Source organism: Neovison vison, chromosome 13, assembly GCF_020171115.1.
Source record: "Neovison vison isolate M4711 chromosome 13, ASM_NN_V1, whole genome shotgun sequence".
Classification (NCBI taxonomy): Eukaryota; Metazoa; Chordata; class Mammalia; order Carnivora; family Mustelidae; genus Neogale; species Neogale vison.
In genome coordinates, this window is record NC_058103.1 from 31,425,588 (window position 1) to 31,441,244 (window position 15,657).

Below are 15,657 nucleotides of genomic sequence, written 5' to 3' on the forward strand. Positions count from 1 at the left end.
TAGAACTCTTCCTTGGGGGCTGATAAATGTTAATGGGCACCATGGGAGGGCCGATCTAAGGGGCAGCTCTCCCCCTGGAGCCCCAGTGGGAAGGACCATAAGGATGATTCAATCATCCCTAAACCTTCACTGAGAACTGCCAGCCTCCAATGATACTTGCCGGCCACCCCTCCCAGCACTGACCGCAGATGGTTCCGTGGACACCCCATTCCACTCTGCCTATTCTCAGATTTGGGCTCCCCCACCCAAAATCAGTGTGGAAGGCCAGAAAAGGAAGCAGCTATCTCCCCTCCCTGCCATGTCCTATAACTAACAAATCATCTTGAAATCGGAGTAATTTCGTTGCTAAAGCTTCAACGAACCATCCCCCCCTACCCCCAGAGCTGTAGTGCGGCCTCTCCTCACCTGTCCCTCCGATGATGGCTGTAACCTTCCCCACTCCATCTTGCTCCCTTCCCATCCCGCGTCCCCAGAGCCTTCAGGATGATTCCTCCAAACACTCACCTAAATCACAGGCGTCGTGCAGCCCTTGGCATGAGTCCCCAGGTCCGGCATGATCTGGCCTCTGCCCAAACTACAGCTTCACCTTTTGCCTGCCTCCCAGAAGGAAGCCGCACTTCTCACGGCTCCCTGCACAGGCCCCACCTCACGGCTCCTAGGGCCCCTCTGCCCCAGTCCCTCTAGGTTGGGCATTTCCCCTTCACACTGAGGATGTGGCTCAAATGTCATCTCTCTGAAGCCTCCCCTCTCCGACCCTCCCACCCCCAAGTCCCTGAGGCACTTTCCTGTCCTCTGTTGCCCCGCTGAGTTCATAGCGCAATCCCGGGATTGTATACCTCTTCTTTCAATCAGACTGAAGCTCCTCCAGGCCAGGAACTTTGCCTCTGTCCCTGTTTGCCCACAGAATCCCACACAGAGCTTATATCAGGGAAGGGCGGAGATGTAATAGTTCGTACAAAGCCTGTATCTCTAGACCCAACAGGTGGTAGGTCAGGGAGAAGATAGGACTTCTCTGTCCCCTCTTCCCACTGGCCCCAGCAAATGTCCAGCCTTAATTACCAGACCCTGAGAGGAGGGAGGAGGGATCGGATGTGCCTTCCTTGACTTCAGCCTCCTATGCCTATAGTCCCAATGTTGCCCATATTCAGGGCCAAGACCAGAACCCAGGCAGCCTGGATTCCCAACTTCTCTTCCATAGTCCTCTTCCAGATATGCCGCCCAACCTTCAGCTGCCCTGTGCCTCGGCGCTTTCTTCATACAAGGGTGCCTATCTAGGGTCCATCCGCACAGTGCCCCAAGTCTCTGGGGACTGCGCAGGGTGCCACAGGGCCCTGGTGACAAAGGAGGGCCATGGTGAATGATGGCTACGGTTGGTGGTGAACCCTCTGATGTGTAGGATAAAAAGGGTACCTTCAGCTGCTTATTTGTTCAATGGATATTTTATTGGGCATCTACTATGTGCCAAGGACTATTCCGAGTGCTAGGAACACAGCAGGGAAGAACGCAGCCCATGTTCCTTCTCTATAGAACTTAGATTTTCATTCAGTAGGGGTGAAACAGACAATAAAAAAAAACAGCAAATGTCAGCTAGTGTACGTGCTCGGCTGAGAAATTAACAGAGGTGTGGAGATAGAAGGTGACCGACAGCCCCTTTAGACTGGCTGGTTGCTGAGAAGGTGACATTTAAATGGATAGTCGGGGCTGGTCACAGAAAAAAGGGGCCTGATATTCCAGGCTGAAGCAGTAGCTGGCATGGCGGCCCGGGGGTGGGGGGCGGGCAGGCAGGAACCTGGAGGGTTCAGATTCAAGGTCTACTGGAGGTACTGAGAAAGATAGCGGCTGGAGCACAATGAAGGGAGGGAGGACATGGCCAGTGAGACCCTCCTGCAGGGCCAGTTCAGGTCAGAGCTAGAACTTGCCCGAAATATAGTGAGAGACCTTGGAGGACTTGAAACCCAGGAAGTGGCCTCCTGTACAAGTGCTTCTCTATCCTTCATCCTGCGTCCCCTTGCCCCCACCTAGATTTCTAGACTATTTCTTGGTTCCCCTCGCCTGTATTTTGATTATGAATACAGCCTCTAAGTAACACAATTCCCCATGTGGTTCAACCTTTCATTCCCATCAAAACCAAATACGATCTGGCATATTAGGAGCCTAAAATGGAAAACATGTTTAGGAAAGAATGTTTTTTTAATCTTTTCCCAAGTCTATATGTGTATTACACCTTAAAGAGAGGGTTTTTCAAAAGAAAAAAGAAAATCTCTTCCCTAAAGACACATGGATATTAAAAACTGTGATTAAAAACATCATACACTTCTTAGTTTTTATTTTCTGCAAAGATCCCTTTGGCCTGCAATTTGAGGGCAAGGCATCAAGTCCCGATGTCCCCTAGCCAGGGGCCCCTGCCTGTGCCCTCAGCCCCTTGTGGGTCCCTTACCCACTGGCCCAGGACCCGTTCAGTTCTGGTACTTCCCTAGTCCCCTTAGTCCGCCTGGGGCCCAGGCCAGACCATGCTCAAGGGGCGGGTTCCCAAGAAGCAAGTGGGACACACTTGAAATCTTGCCTCCTCAGGAGCGCTGTGGAAACACAGGCAGGCTCCCCAAGTGGCTGGTCAGGGCCGCCAGCTCCAGGGGGATGTGGGGGCAAAGCGCCCAGACCTGGACTTCTGAAGCCCATGCCCCCTCCTGGATACTTTTTCCACTCTCTCCTAATAAACACAAGTATGTCATCCCCATTTTTGCCTGCAACAACAGGTATTCCAAGCATAAATCACCACAGCATGGACTACTAAGTAAGTTTTCACCATCTCCTCCCACCGAACCTTCTCGGAAGTCTGGCTACGGTTCTCTCCACCATAGCTGCTCAGTGGTCGAGCGCCTGCAGCTGCCCCCAAGCAGCTCCCATCCACCAGCCTGTCAGCCCCTCTCCATTGTCTCAGAAATAGGGCTGGGCCTCCTGGGGAGGCTGATCCCATCCACAGGGTGTGTTAAACCAGAAACCAACCCGAGAGCTCACAGGCCCGTGAGGCTGCTGAGATTGCGTGCGCTGGACTGGCAGCTTCTGAGCAGCACCCAGGAGGTAGCAAGCTCTGAATTCATTTGGACATGACCTAACCTTGGGCTTCCTGGACAGCCACCCACACCTGCCTCAGGTGGCAGCATCACTGACAGCCCTGTTTCCCTGCGCCAGACACATGCCCTATGGTTCTGTGGCTCGCTGGCCAGGCAGCCATGCCAGGGCCTTTTATGGGCCTGGGCCTGTCACCATGCGGGCACTCCTTGCCTTGCTGATGACAGCTCTGTCTCTGGGCAGAGGTGGAAGGACTCGCCCCGCCCCCTCTCGGTGAGCCTCGGAGCCCAGAGGCAGGCTGCCCAACCCTGCCGAGCCTGGCTACTTCTTCCACTGCTGAACCCCCTCCACATTCATCCCCTATTGTGCCTCCTCTCTGGCTTCCTAGCTCCCGACTGTCCCTTCTGTCTCATCTGTTGCCACTCTCCTCTCCTCCTCACCCTGTCCTCCCTGGCCCAGGCCTCCTGGACTACGGATACTCTCTTTCTTGGAGCCCTAGTATTCTTTCCTTTTTCCTGGGATGGCTCTCCTTCTTTTGCTGGCTCAGTCCTACTTGTCCAGCTATCAACTCCTCCAGGAAGCCTCTCTGATTCTTCCAGACTGAGTTGGCAAATCCTTCCCTGTTCTTCCACGTCATTTCCCATACTTAGGATGCAATTTGCAAATATCTATCTACAGCCTAGGGTGCCCACCAAGCTGTAAACTTTAAAGACAGGAACATGCCTCACATCCTGCATTCCCAGGCCTTAGACCAGTGCTTGGCATGCTGTGTATGTTCACCAGGTGCTGAATGGATAGATGGGTGGATGGATGGATGGACGGATGGATGGATGGATGGATGATGGATAAATGGATGGGTGGATATGGATGGGTGGATGGATGGGTGGTTGGATGGAAGGATGGATGGATGGATGGGTGGATGGATGGGTGGATGAGTGGATTGATGGATGGGAGGGTGGATGGCTGGCTGGCTGGCTGGCTGGGTGGATGGATAGATGGGGATGGATGGGTGGTTGGATGGAAGGATAGGTGGGTGGATGGCTGGCTGGATGGATGGGTGGATGGATAGATGGGTGGACGGATGGGTGGTTGGATGGAAGGATGGATGGATGGATGGATGGATGGGTGGGTGGATGGCTGGCTGGATGGATGGGTGGATGGATAGATGGGTGGACGGATGGGTGGTTGGATGGAAGGATGGATGGATGGATGGATGGGTGGGTGGATGGCTGGCTGGATGGATGGGTGGATGGATAGATGGGTGGACGGATGGGTGGTTGGATGGAAGGATGGATGGATGGATGGATGGGTGGGTGGATGGCTGGCTGGATGGATGTGTACTCCAACCACTGGCCTAATGGGCTAATGAGTAGTGCTGGGATGCTGGTCATGGTGCATGTGTGCATTTCAGCCTCATTTAGAACTGCCTTCACCTACATATCGTCCCTTGAACTAGGATGGATTTGGTATGGCAATGTCCAACCTCCCAGCTGGAGCCCTTGGGATTTTCAGGAAGTCAAAAAAGCTCATGATGCCTGCCTTCTCGGAAGAGAAGAAACTCACTAAGTGCTCTGTCCTTCCTTTCTGCTCCCGTTACATACTCCCTCCTCCTTCCTGCAACTGAGGACTCTCACCCCAATGCATCCACTCCTGAGACTAAGGTGCTGGAAGTCTCCAGATGCCCTGAGCTTGCCTGTCATCAGGTAACTAAAAGGCAGAAGCAGGCAAGTCCCAAAGAACCGGGAGGAGAGAGGATCAGAAGATCTTTGGCAGAAGGTGGGACAGGCCCCTGCCCTGCCTAGCCCGTCCCGGCTTCTGAAAAGTCAGGGACACACCTCCCCCGCTAGGCCTGAGTCCTGCTCACATTCTCACCTCCCACCTCCAGTAGGCGCTGCTGAGTTAATGGCCTGCACCATGTCAGTGGTGAGAGCATCCAGGAGGCTGGTGATAAATTCCATCTTCTTCCCTTCTGGACAGCCTGAAAGATAAAGTAAGATTTAAAGGCAGCTGCCAGGTAAGTAATCAAGCAAACGGTTTCTTCAACTGCCACCATTTCCCAAACCTCTCCAGGTCCTTCTTGCCCAGCCAAATCCACTCTGGGAACTATTTATGGCTCAGATGAGTCTCATAACCCCCCACAGTTCCTCTACCCACTGCCCACAAGGGACCGGCAGAACAAATGGAAAATCATCGCTTTCACTTTTCTTCCGTTCCACAAATTTTTGCTGAGTATCAACTGAGGCGCTATGTCAAATGTTAGGGATTCGGTACACAGGGTCCCTATCCACCCATGTTCAGAGTCTGCTGGGAACGCCAGCTAGCTCGGGGAGAGTCTGACCAGGTGGTCACGCCAGAGCGTCAGAAACACTGCTCTCCTGAGAACGAGCAGGTGCTGAGGGGGCACAAGGGACGGAGACGTCCCCCAGTGGTCGGAGGTGACTCAAGTAGCCCTACCAGTTTATCTGTCCAAGAACCATCTCCTTTCTTCACTTCTGTCTCATCCAGCTCAGATGATGATAAAACCTCCCTTCCCTTGTTTCTTGTTTGTTCCATTGCTTGGTTGCGGCAAAACCCCAGTCTCTCCCCCAGGCCTTAGCTCTGCTGGTGTGAACAACCAGATAGGTGGGTGTCCCTGTATATTCATGACTGCTGGTCCCCACTGGGCCCTACGATCATTCCCACAACCCTCTCTCCGCGGTGACAGTTCTGTCTTCCCTCCGGCAACCCACCCGGTCTCTGGTGAAGCGCCACCTTCTCAGAGAAGCCCCGGACCTGGAACCACAGTCTCCCTTCACGTCTCACAGCTCGCTGCTCTTCCCCTTCAGAGCACCTGCCACGGCTCTTTATACCAGCTTGTATTCATTTATTTGTATCTGTGTCCTCAGCTGTGGGAGCCTCATGCTGTTCAGAGCCCTTGATCTCACCCTCATGCCCGGCACATGGCGAAATTTCAGTTCACGCTGTTGATGGGGGGGGACCCGAAGCGGGTACTCTGGCCTCTACGACTCCAATCTCTCGGGACAGGCTGGTTTTCACAACAGGACTGTCAGGAGATTCTGCTTTCAGTTCTCAGGGTGGAGTCCTGACGGGGAGTGGGGAGGGGGCCCAGCTCCCCTCAGCGCAGGTCCGAGTCTGTGCTTGCTAAAGACTACCCTGTTCCAAGCCACCAATATTTAGTGACCTTCCTGTCACCCCCTGGCAGAGCACACTGTAAATATGAAAAACCCCTCACAGCAGCCAGCTGGAGGCTCTGGGCCCCCTGCCTGCACATCTTGTGTCACATCCCAGTGACAGTGCTGTGCCACCGGGATGGTTGTGAAAGCACAGTACTGGGCTGGCCACGGACACTGCCCATGCCCCTCAGGACAGCCCCTCCCTGAAAGCTCTCCTCTCAGCCCCTGGAACACTGTCCCAATCACCCCTGGATGGACAAAGAATTGCAGGATCGCAAGAATACGATTTTAACCCAATGGCTACATTATGAAGATAAAAGCTAAGAGCGAGGAGGAACAAACTGCTCAAGGGCACCGGAGTCCTTAGCGACGTCCCCGGGCTCCTGGGAGGCTTCGCCCCACACCCCTCCCCCCTCTCCATCCTACAAAAGGGGAGACAGAGCCAGAGCAGAGGAAGGAGATGCTTGGGCATGATGGGAGGTGCAGGAATAGGAAGAGAGGAGGGCATCAGCAAGGGGCAGCCTTGTCTCCCACCTGGCAGCTCCCTGTCCTTGAAGGGATCGTCCACCTCCGCACTCTTGGCCCTGGCATCGCTCTCACAACTGGGCATCACGTAGCTGGGAAGAGAGACACGGGAGTGGGGGGAGGGGTGAGGAGGGGCCAGGAACCTTATGAGCCCGCTGGAGCCACGGCTGGTAGCAACCATCCTGTTGCCACTAAGCTTAGAACTCCCAGGGCAGCCTGCGGATTATCTCCTGCGCTGTCCAGCAGCTGCCCAATCCCGGTAGCAATGTTCCCACAGAGACATGTTGGGGCATGTCCCCAGTTGTCACTCAAGCAGAGCGATGTCACCTTGTGTCTGCATGCAGGACTTCTGGGATCTACAGAACCTAGGGACTCAGACAGGGCCTTAACCTCCTCACCAGTGCACTGAGGTTCCAACCTGCTTCTCCAAGGTCACCCTTGGGAGAAGGAATAGAACTGTGACCAGAACCCAGGACACAGTGCAGAAACATTCTCCTAGTGCCTTGATTCCCACCGGGCCAGGCAAGCAGGGAAATGTGAAGCTAGCCTAACAGCAAGCTGCTGCTCCTACCCCCAGGGTCCATCTCAGGGACTGGACAGGCTCCGGGTGTGTGGGGTGGGGAGGGCTTACCGCGTGGAGGTCCCGGGCAGCGGGCGCCCCGTGTCCACCAACACACACCAGCAGTAGCCAGTGGACTGGTGGCATTGCACAGGCTTGTAGAGCCCCCCGGGGGCGCACTCGGGGATGACAATGCCCTCCCGGGGATTCTGCCTGGCCTCTTCCAGGGCGCTCTGCCTCTCCTGGTCACATGAATGGACTCTCTCTGCAAGAGAAGAGGCAGCCTGTGGGGACTCGCACTCTTGCAGCGTATCATTGCTGCTTTCCCAGCAAGGATCCAGCCTGGCCCCAAGCAACAGATGGCTGGGGAATCACCCGGCAGAGAGCTGTGGCTCCTGCACAGGCCTTGCACCGGCCCCCACGGTGGGGGTGGGGGTTTGGAGGCCCAGAACCTCCCCAAAGCCTCTCCACTGCCAGGGTTCGTTAGCATTCACACGTAGTTGAAGTTCCTTCCAGCAGGGCCACAAGCCAGCTGGGGGCTGCGAGGCTGCTCCTTATCTGAACAGCAGTTTGCCCTGGGGGTGGAATTCCTGACTGTTTTCAGAGTGGCTCCCACTGAGGCTCCTCTCCTGGCTCTGGGAGAGGCAGAGGTGCAGAAGCCTAACCCCTGAGTGCTGAGGAGCGGACGCAGGAATGCCTGCCTGTGTGTGCGGACACTCTCCCAAGCCCAGACCCAGCAGGACTGAGCCACAGCCACCAGCCTTGGGGGAGTGACGCTCAGCGCCCAACAGGAGCAGAAACACAGCCCAAGCCCACTCCTTCCCAGGCTCCAACAGGGCTGGGCAAAGTAGGCTCGACAGGCCCGAGGCCATGACACGGTGCTGCTCTATCCAGTGGGAGAGAAAGACGCCCACAGGAAGTGTCTGTGCTCAGCGGCTGCGGGCAGCCCATGAACACGTCTGTACAGCCAAACCTGGATTCCCCAGCCGGGCCCAGGCTGCGTGCGGCGCCCGGAGCCGGGTCCCTGGCCTGAAAACCCCACCCACCAGTCTATGACCTGCCTGATGTCCCTTTCCTGTTGGGTGGTTCTTGTGTTTTCATTTGTCTTGCTGTTATTAAAGAATAAATAGCATTGGGTTTCTTTTCTTGGTATAAAAAAATTGTGAAAACCCCAGAATCCCATGGAAATTAAACACTGCCTGCCCTAGATCTTCTGTCTTGCACCTATGACATGAAAAAATACATATGCCCACATCCACTTGTTTTTTTTTTTAATAGTAAAAGGGGTCACATCGTAAACCTGAACTATTACTCTCTTTTGTCTATTTCTTTATTATATCTTTATTTCTTTCACGAACGTGATGGCCACAGCTTTCCTCTTGAAGATGACAGGAATAGTCTTGGGCATCCCATGAAATGTTAATGATGTGTTAATAAAAATACTGTTCTTCGAGCCAGCAAGCCGGTATCAGCAGCCTGGAGGCTCACGGAACTCACTGAAGTGCCCAAACGGTCCAAGTCACAGCCGCTGAACTCGACAGGAGCCAAACCTTTGAACCGCAGCTCCATCAGTGACCCACGGACGAGCAGCGCGGGTGTTTCAACAAAGCAGGTGCACGCGGAGCCGCGAAGCAGTCCCACGCGGTCTCCGGGAAAAGTCACACAATGCGCAAAAGATTCTGCTCCCAGAAAAAACGTGGAAAAGCAACAGCCCCTTGGTTCTTGTTGTTGCGGGGGTGGGGCAGGGAATGTGTGCTTAATGCCCTAAAGACATCTCAGGGGGAGGAGGCAGGTGAGCAAAACACATTCACAATCAAAATGTAACTCTGAATTTGGAAAACGAAAAAAGAAATACTACTGTTCTTATAAAGTAAATACAGCACAACTAAACAGAACTCCTATGGCTAGAGGAACAGGAGTCTGTAAGAGCAGACAGACTCCAGGGGAGGGATTCTGAACCTAATTAGAACTACCCGCGGAAGAGACTCTAGAGGCAGCTCAAATAAGAGACAGAAATTGATGAGTAAGAGACAGAAATTGATGGGTTTACCGGAGACATGAAGTTGGCTTAAAGGCCTAGAATCCTGCCTTGGGCCCCTGGCTTGGATGATGCAAGAGTTTTTCAAGAGCTCCCACAATCCCAGTTTGGTTACCTTACTTCCCGACCTCATATTTCATGCCTTGAGAAAGGCGACGGAGGAGCAAAACCAAAGGAAAACAGCTTTTTACTGGCACCATGTTCATGCAACAACCCCGACAGAGGCTTTAAATTAAGATCCTCTGGGCCAACATTCTAAAGCCATAAATCAGCCCAAAAGCGAGAGGCAGAGAGAGTGGGGGGGGGGAAGCTCCCCCAGGGGCAGGGGGAACGATCACCTGACTTCACACCGTTGGGGATCCCGAAACTGCAGAAATGAGGAGAGAAGCCGTCTAAGAGGAGGCGGCATCCCATGGTTTGGGGGCTGTCGACAGACTTCTGGAAGTCCTTGAAGGCTGCCCTGAACTGTGTGCTGCCAGCCTCCACAGAAGCTGCATGGAGTTCGATGGAGAATAAAAACCACACAAGGGACACCTCTTGCTAATTTGGAAACATGGGCCTGGCATGGAATTAGAGAGAAGGCGATGTCTAGGGGTGATGGCCTGTTGGCACATTCGCTTGCTACTTTAGGACAGGCCCTGAAAATTCCAGATGCCCCTCTAAGAAAGAAACAGGAGAAGTTTATAATAATAATCACTAACCATTTGTGAAGAGTACCCAGAAAATTTATCTTCCGAAAGAGATCTCCCTTAAGACCATCTTTATATGAATAACAGTCAAAGCAAATATTCATTGAGTAGTATGTGCCCGGTGATAGACGAAGGGCTTTGCTTGCTTACTCTCTTCGTCCATCTGAGGGGGGCACTAGGACTATGTCTATTTTGTAGACTGAGCTGAACTTTGGGGGGATTCATGAATTTTCCCAAGTGCACTCAGCCAGAGGAGAGAGCTGGGACCCCAGTCAAGAGCTTCTGACAGTTGAGCCTGTCTTGCTAAATTTTAGACAGAGGTTGCTGCCTCTAATAATTTGCTCTGGGAGAAAAATGAATTTATCTTTAACGTGACGTTCTCTTGGATCAGTCACTCTGCAGACTCCCCATATCTGCCACATTCCAAACCACGTGTGTAAATGCACGCATTTGCCCATTAACACGGCACAGCTTCTTCTGGATCAATGGTTTTTCTCAGCCTGAACATACCACACTTCTTGTACCCAAGTATTTTTGCCTCTTTGCTGTGGAGCTGAAAACCTAAAGCCACATTTGTCACTCACCTGCCATCAGAGGACACAAAACGAAGACGAAGAGCTCACACCTGTTTCAGGGTTTACAGGGGGCCAAGCTTGGAACTAGGCACTTGACTTGTCTTAAGTCACTTCAAGCTCACCACAAGCCTCAAGATAGGTGCTATTATTACCCTCAGGGAGCAGAGAAGGACCCAGGAACGCAAGCTGGCTGCAGGGTTTCCTCAAGGTCATACAACTAGGGAGCAGCCCCGGGAGTCTGCTCCCAGGCTTTGCTCCCTACTACCCCTCTTCAACACCATCTCTCACTGCCAGGTGCTAGTCTGATCTTCATTCGATTCCCAATTCTTCTTTTCCTTGGTATGGCAAATAGTTAGAAAGGGGCTCCGGTGAATCGCACCTCAGATCCCTTCACCCAGACACTGACTGGCCCGGACCAAGGGAAAGGGCAGGTGGGAAGTACAGCGTGTCCCTTCCAGGCCTAGGCCTTTAGGGGCCTTGCAACCTCACTTTCCACTTTCTTAGAAGCTGCCCTGGGAACAGCACAGAAGGAAGCCAGGCCAGCCCACTGGAAGATGAAAGGCACAGAAGAAAACAGGAGTCACTCAGTCTGCAGCCAGCCCAACCGCCCTTGGCCATCTTGGCCACCCAATCCCATGGACCCTCCAGCTGGATGAGTCCAGGAGTGAGTTCAGACAGAGCCAGTCAGGGAAACACGCAGCCAGTCCACAGAAACATGATCAATTAAAGGATAAATTATTTTTGTTTCTGCCATTTAAGTTTTGGGGTGGATTGTTACACAGCAGTAGCATGTGAAACACCTTGACTTGCTCAACTCCACATTGATCAATTTACTCCTTATACAAGGATTTTTGTAGGTTCTCACACCCTTTAGTCAATCAATCAATAATAGCTCAATCAATGGATTATTCCTCCAGTGCTTCTCCAGAGGTCATGCAAATATAAATCAGAATGTATCAAGGGGCAAAACTCATTCTGTATCTGAGGAGACAGAAGCCAGCCCCCTCCATAGGGCTTCTGTCACCCTCTGCCCTTCTGGGTCACCTCCCAAAGGAATATTAAAATCTACAACTATCCATTTTCCCAGGTACCAGAAATCACCTTGCAATCACTCAAGACACGTGGTCTCCTTCAAGGGTCTCTCCTGACCTCTGGTTCAGAGAGGGAGCTGCCCAGATGGGGACACCCCTGCTTTATAACATTCTGTCCCTGCTTCAGAAACCTCAGGGAAGTATGACAACATCAGAAGGTTTGGCCTGAGGGTGAGAAGGGCCAGGCCCATCTGCAAACGCTTGACAGAGAGGGGAGCAGTCAGGGCCGGCCAGGGGGCGAGCGGAGACAGAAAGACACATTCTCACATACTCATGCACCCCCCCGCCCCACGATCCAGTGCCAGGATGGTACGGAAGAGAGACGAGAGCCAGGTCACTCCTCACCCGGCAGTGGGGGCTTTGAGTTCCATCAACACACCTCTGTCTGCCTGAGAAAAGAAATACGACAGAATACTGTCCCATGGAAGAAACGAGGACACGGCCCAGCCCTAGCCCCCAGAAAACATGGCCTTCTCAGCTGTCACTTATTCCAGCACCAGGGCAAAGCGGGCCTGAAGCGGGGCGGGAGGGGCAGGGAGGGGGACAGGGGAGGGAAAGACGAGGCTGAACCAGACAAAACCTAAACCCCGTCTGCAGGCCCAGGGCACGGGTTCTTGCGTGTCCCGCCAAGACAGGCTAAGCATGGAGAACAGCTCTGTCTGCTGTGGCTAGCCCCTGCCTCTGCGCCTCTCCATTACTTGTGGTAATTAGGAGCAAAGGAGAGCGTGGACAACCTAAATCCTCAGTTAATCCCCAATCCTGATTTTAGCCCAGAGTTTATCCTTCTGTCCTGGGAACTTTTTTTCCTTTATCGTTTTTCCCCCTTTTTTTTCTTCTTTCCTTTTTTTCTTTTTTAAACAAAAATGGCCAACAAACATAAACATTAGAGGATTCAAGTTTCGGGTCCTTGGGCTGGTCTTTCTTTCTGGCTGCTGCCTTCCAGAAGAGGAACTGGTAAAGAAAGGAGCAGAGAGAAAAGCTGAGACACTGCGTAACCCAGGCCTGCAGGTATCCGAGAGCCAGTCACGTTGTGAACTCTTTGGAGAAAGAACAGGGGATCCTCATAGCGATGGAGGCAGGGGGGAAGAAGGCAGTTAGTCAGGGCCGGGCAGTAGCAATCAGGGTTCTTCAGAGTAAGAGAACCAATTAAAGACCTACATCTACATCTATACCCAGATATCTAGATCTGTCTGTATCTAGACCCCTCTCTCTATATATATATATTCATATATATATATATAATCTTTCTATATAAATCCATATATATACATATATGTGTGTGTGTGTGTGTGTGTGTGTGTGTGTGTATATATATATGTATATAGGCACTATAGCCTAGCCAAGTTCACATATATATGGAGTTATATAGATAGATAATATATATGAATATATTATCTACCAATCAATCTATCTATCTATCTACCTATATATATATATATATATATATATATAGAGAGAGAGAGAGAGAGAGAGAGAGAGGTATTTATTTTAAGGAATTGGCTCACATGATCATGGGGCTGGCAAGTGGGAAGTTTGCCGGGTAGGCCAACAGGCTAGAAATTCAAGTAGGAGTGATCCTGCAATCCTGAGTCCAAAATCAATAGGTCAGGCCAGCAGGCTGGAAACTCAGGCAGGATTTCTATGCTGCAGGCTGGAGGCAGAATTCCTTCTTCAGGAAATCTCAGATTTTGCTTTGAAAACTTTGAATGGATCGGACGACGCCTTCCCACGCTGTGGAGGGTCATCTGCTTTACTTAAAGTCAACTGATTACAAATGTTAATCTTTTCTAAAAAAAAAAAAAAAACAACACAAAAAAAACCTTTGAGCAATGTCTAGACTAGTGCAGAAACAGTCTATTGGTCTAGAAACTGGGCACTGTACCCTAGCCAAGTTCACACACCAAATGAACCGTCACAAGGTCCATATGAAAAATGAGAGCAAGAAAAAAAACCCAGTCTTAGAGAAAACCATACTCAGAAGAACCAAGAAGAGTCACGGGCCATAGAAATGTGCACTGGGAAGGTGTCTTGATGACTGAGGCAATATTCCTGGAGAAAGAACCAGAGGCTCTCCTCCTAGTGGAGGCACGGTTGGTAACAAAGGGCAGCTGCCCAGGCCATCCTGACCAAGAATTGCTTCCATGAGAGGAAAGGAAGTGGGAAGATGACGGAATGGAGGACACTGGGCCGAGAGAGGAGGGTGTCCCCAGAGCATCGGACCTAACATGGCTCCTGAGTGACCCACGAGATTAGGGCTCATATAGGATGCAGAGGAGGTCAAGGGACTTGGTGGACACACGTTACCACATGGTCTAGTACTGGGCATGGGTTGGCACCGAGTCAGCCTCTGGAGAGGTCATGGAAGTTCTGGGAGACATAGTAAGATGAAAGAACTAGCCCTGAGGTCTTAACCTATCCTCACGTCAGGCCTTCCTCCGTCCCTGAAGCTTTCCCTGAGGGCCGCAATCTTAGTGAAGTCTCCCTCTCCTGACTCTAGGACTGAGGATCTGCTCCCCTCGAGGAGACTGGGGACCATGACTTGTCTGGACTGGAGGTTCCCGAGAGCGAGGACTCGATGGCTCTCTTCCTTATCCTCCCCACCCCCACCCCTGGCCCCCAGCTCCGTATTCATAGCACAACCGTGGAGTCTCTATTTAAAAGATACAGAAAGAGTGTTTAGCCCAAGAACCCCTCTATTGCTTGAACCCCTGCTATGTGCCATCTCCAGCGGCAGAATTCTGCTCTAGCCTGGCATTTCATACATGGGGCCCCGCACGGCGGAGTAAACTGCAGAGACCAAGATAAGAATACCTATCCCCTTGACTCATCCTGGAAAATGCTACACTCCACCCTCAGACTATCAACCACTGGAGTTTCTTAGGGGGGAAAAACCGTAAAAGGTGACCCGCCTGGAAGGCGAGAGATTATGTATGTTTCGCTGTGAACGGAATCGTCCAGCAGGCCAAGAACATTAAGGAAAACACTAGTGTTGTATTGCCCACAATTCGCCCAAAACCTCTTCCAATACCACACGCCCACCTTGCCTCTTATCAAAAATGTATGCAATGCTGCCCGATGACCCAAAATAACAAACCGTGTGTTAAAAACAACCTTTCCGAAATCACAACTTGAAATTCCAGAGGCGGAAGAACTCCCGCGGCCCCTGCCTCCGGGTTCCCTGAGTCAGCGAGCGAGGGTGGCAGTCACCTACACCGCGGGCTGCAGGCTCAGGGTGCAGAATCCAGCCGCAGAGACATGGCAGAGGCAGGAGGAGGGACAGGTAGGACCAGGTCGGAAGGCAGTGACTTTCTGGGTCTTGAAGGGCGGGAGGTGCGGTCTCCAGGGGAGGACAAGCAGCTGGAACCCACCGTCTTCAGGAATGATTAATGGAACGTTGCCAAGCCGGCCCTTTTTGTTTACTTGGCCACACAGGGTTTTAGCACCTATGGTTTCAAGCCAACCGTGTGAAGAGGTTATTTTTCCCACTTGGGGACTTTGCACTTTTTCTCAGGATGGGCCAAGTGGCCCTGGAGGACGGTTCCAAGCACCATGTGCTGGGCTGGCTCTGCCCCGCCACCGTGGGCCCTCTGTCCTATCCAGCACTGAGCTGCCCCTAGGCCAGTGCCGACTCCCAAGGTGTACTCGTCTAGGGGCTTCAAGAGCCCCCGAGAGAAGAGGGGAACGCAGAGAACCATTGCTCAAGCCTCCCTTCAGATCTGAGGACAGACAACAGGCCTAGAAAAGGAAAGGCCCAGAGGAGAGGCCCTGCCAGGTCAGAGGAGAAGCAGCCTCACCGACAAAGAGAACAGAGTCAAGCCCTGAAAATGTGTTCAGGGGTGCAGCAGGTAGCGGGGGGGAAAGGAGGACGGAGGGAGAACAGAGACAGAATATGCACACATTTAAAACGGTTGCCCTGCCACTGGGATGGGTTCTCCCAT

The 15,657-nt window shown here is 52.4% G+C and overlaps 1 protein-coding gene across 3 annotated transcripts in view; it reads right to left on the bottom strand.

The window, feature by feature from the left end:
- Positions 1 to 15,657, bottom strand: part of SMOC1 (SPARC related modular calcium binding 1) — a 150,328-nt gene that overhangs the window by 12,233 nt on the left and 122,438 nt on the right. For all 3 annotated transcript variants that reach the window (XM_044229507.1, XM_044229506.1, XM_044229505.1), the window contains exons 8-10: positions 7,399 to 7,591; positions 6,777 to 6,859; positions 4,942 to 5,047 (exon numbers count right to left, since the gene is read on the bottom strand). In XM_044229507.1, coding sequence (XP_044085442.1) covers positions 4,942 to 5,047; positions 6,777 to 6,859; positions 7,399 to 7,591 — 382 coding nt within the window. The remainder of the gene's footprint in view (positions 1 to 4,941; positions 5,048 to 6,776; positions 6,860 to 7,398; positions 7,592 to 15,657) is intronic.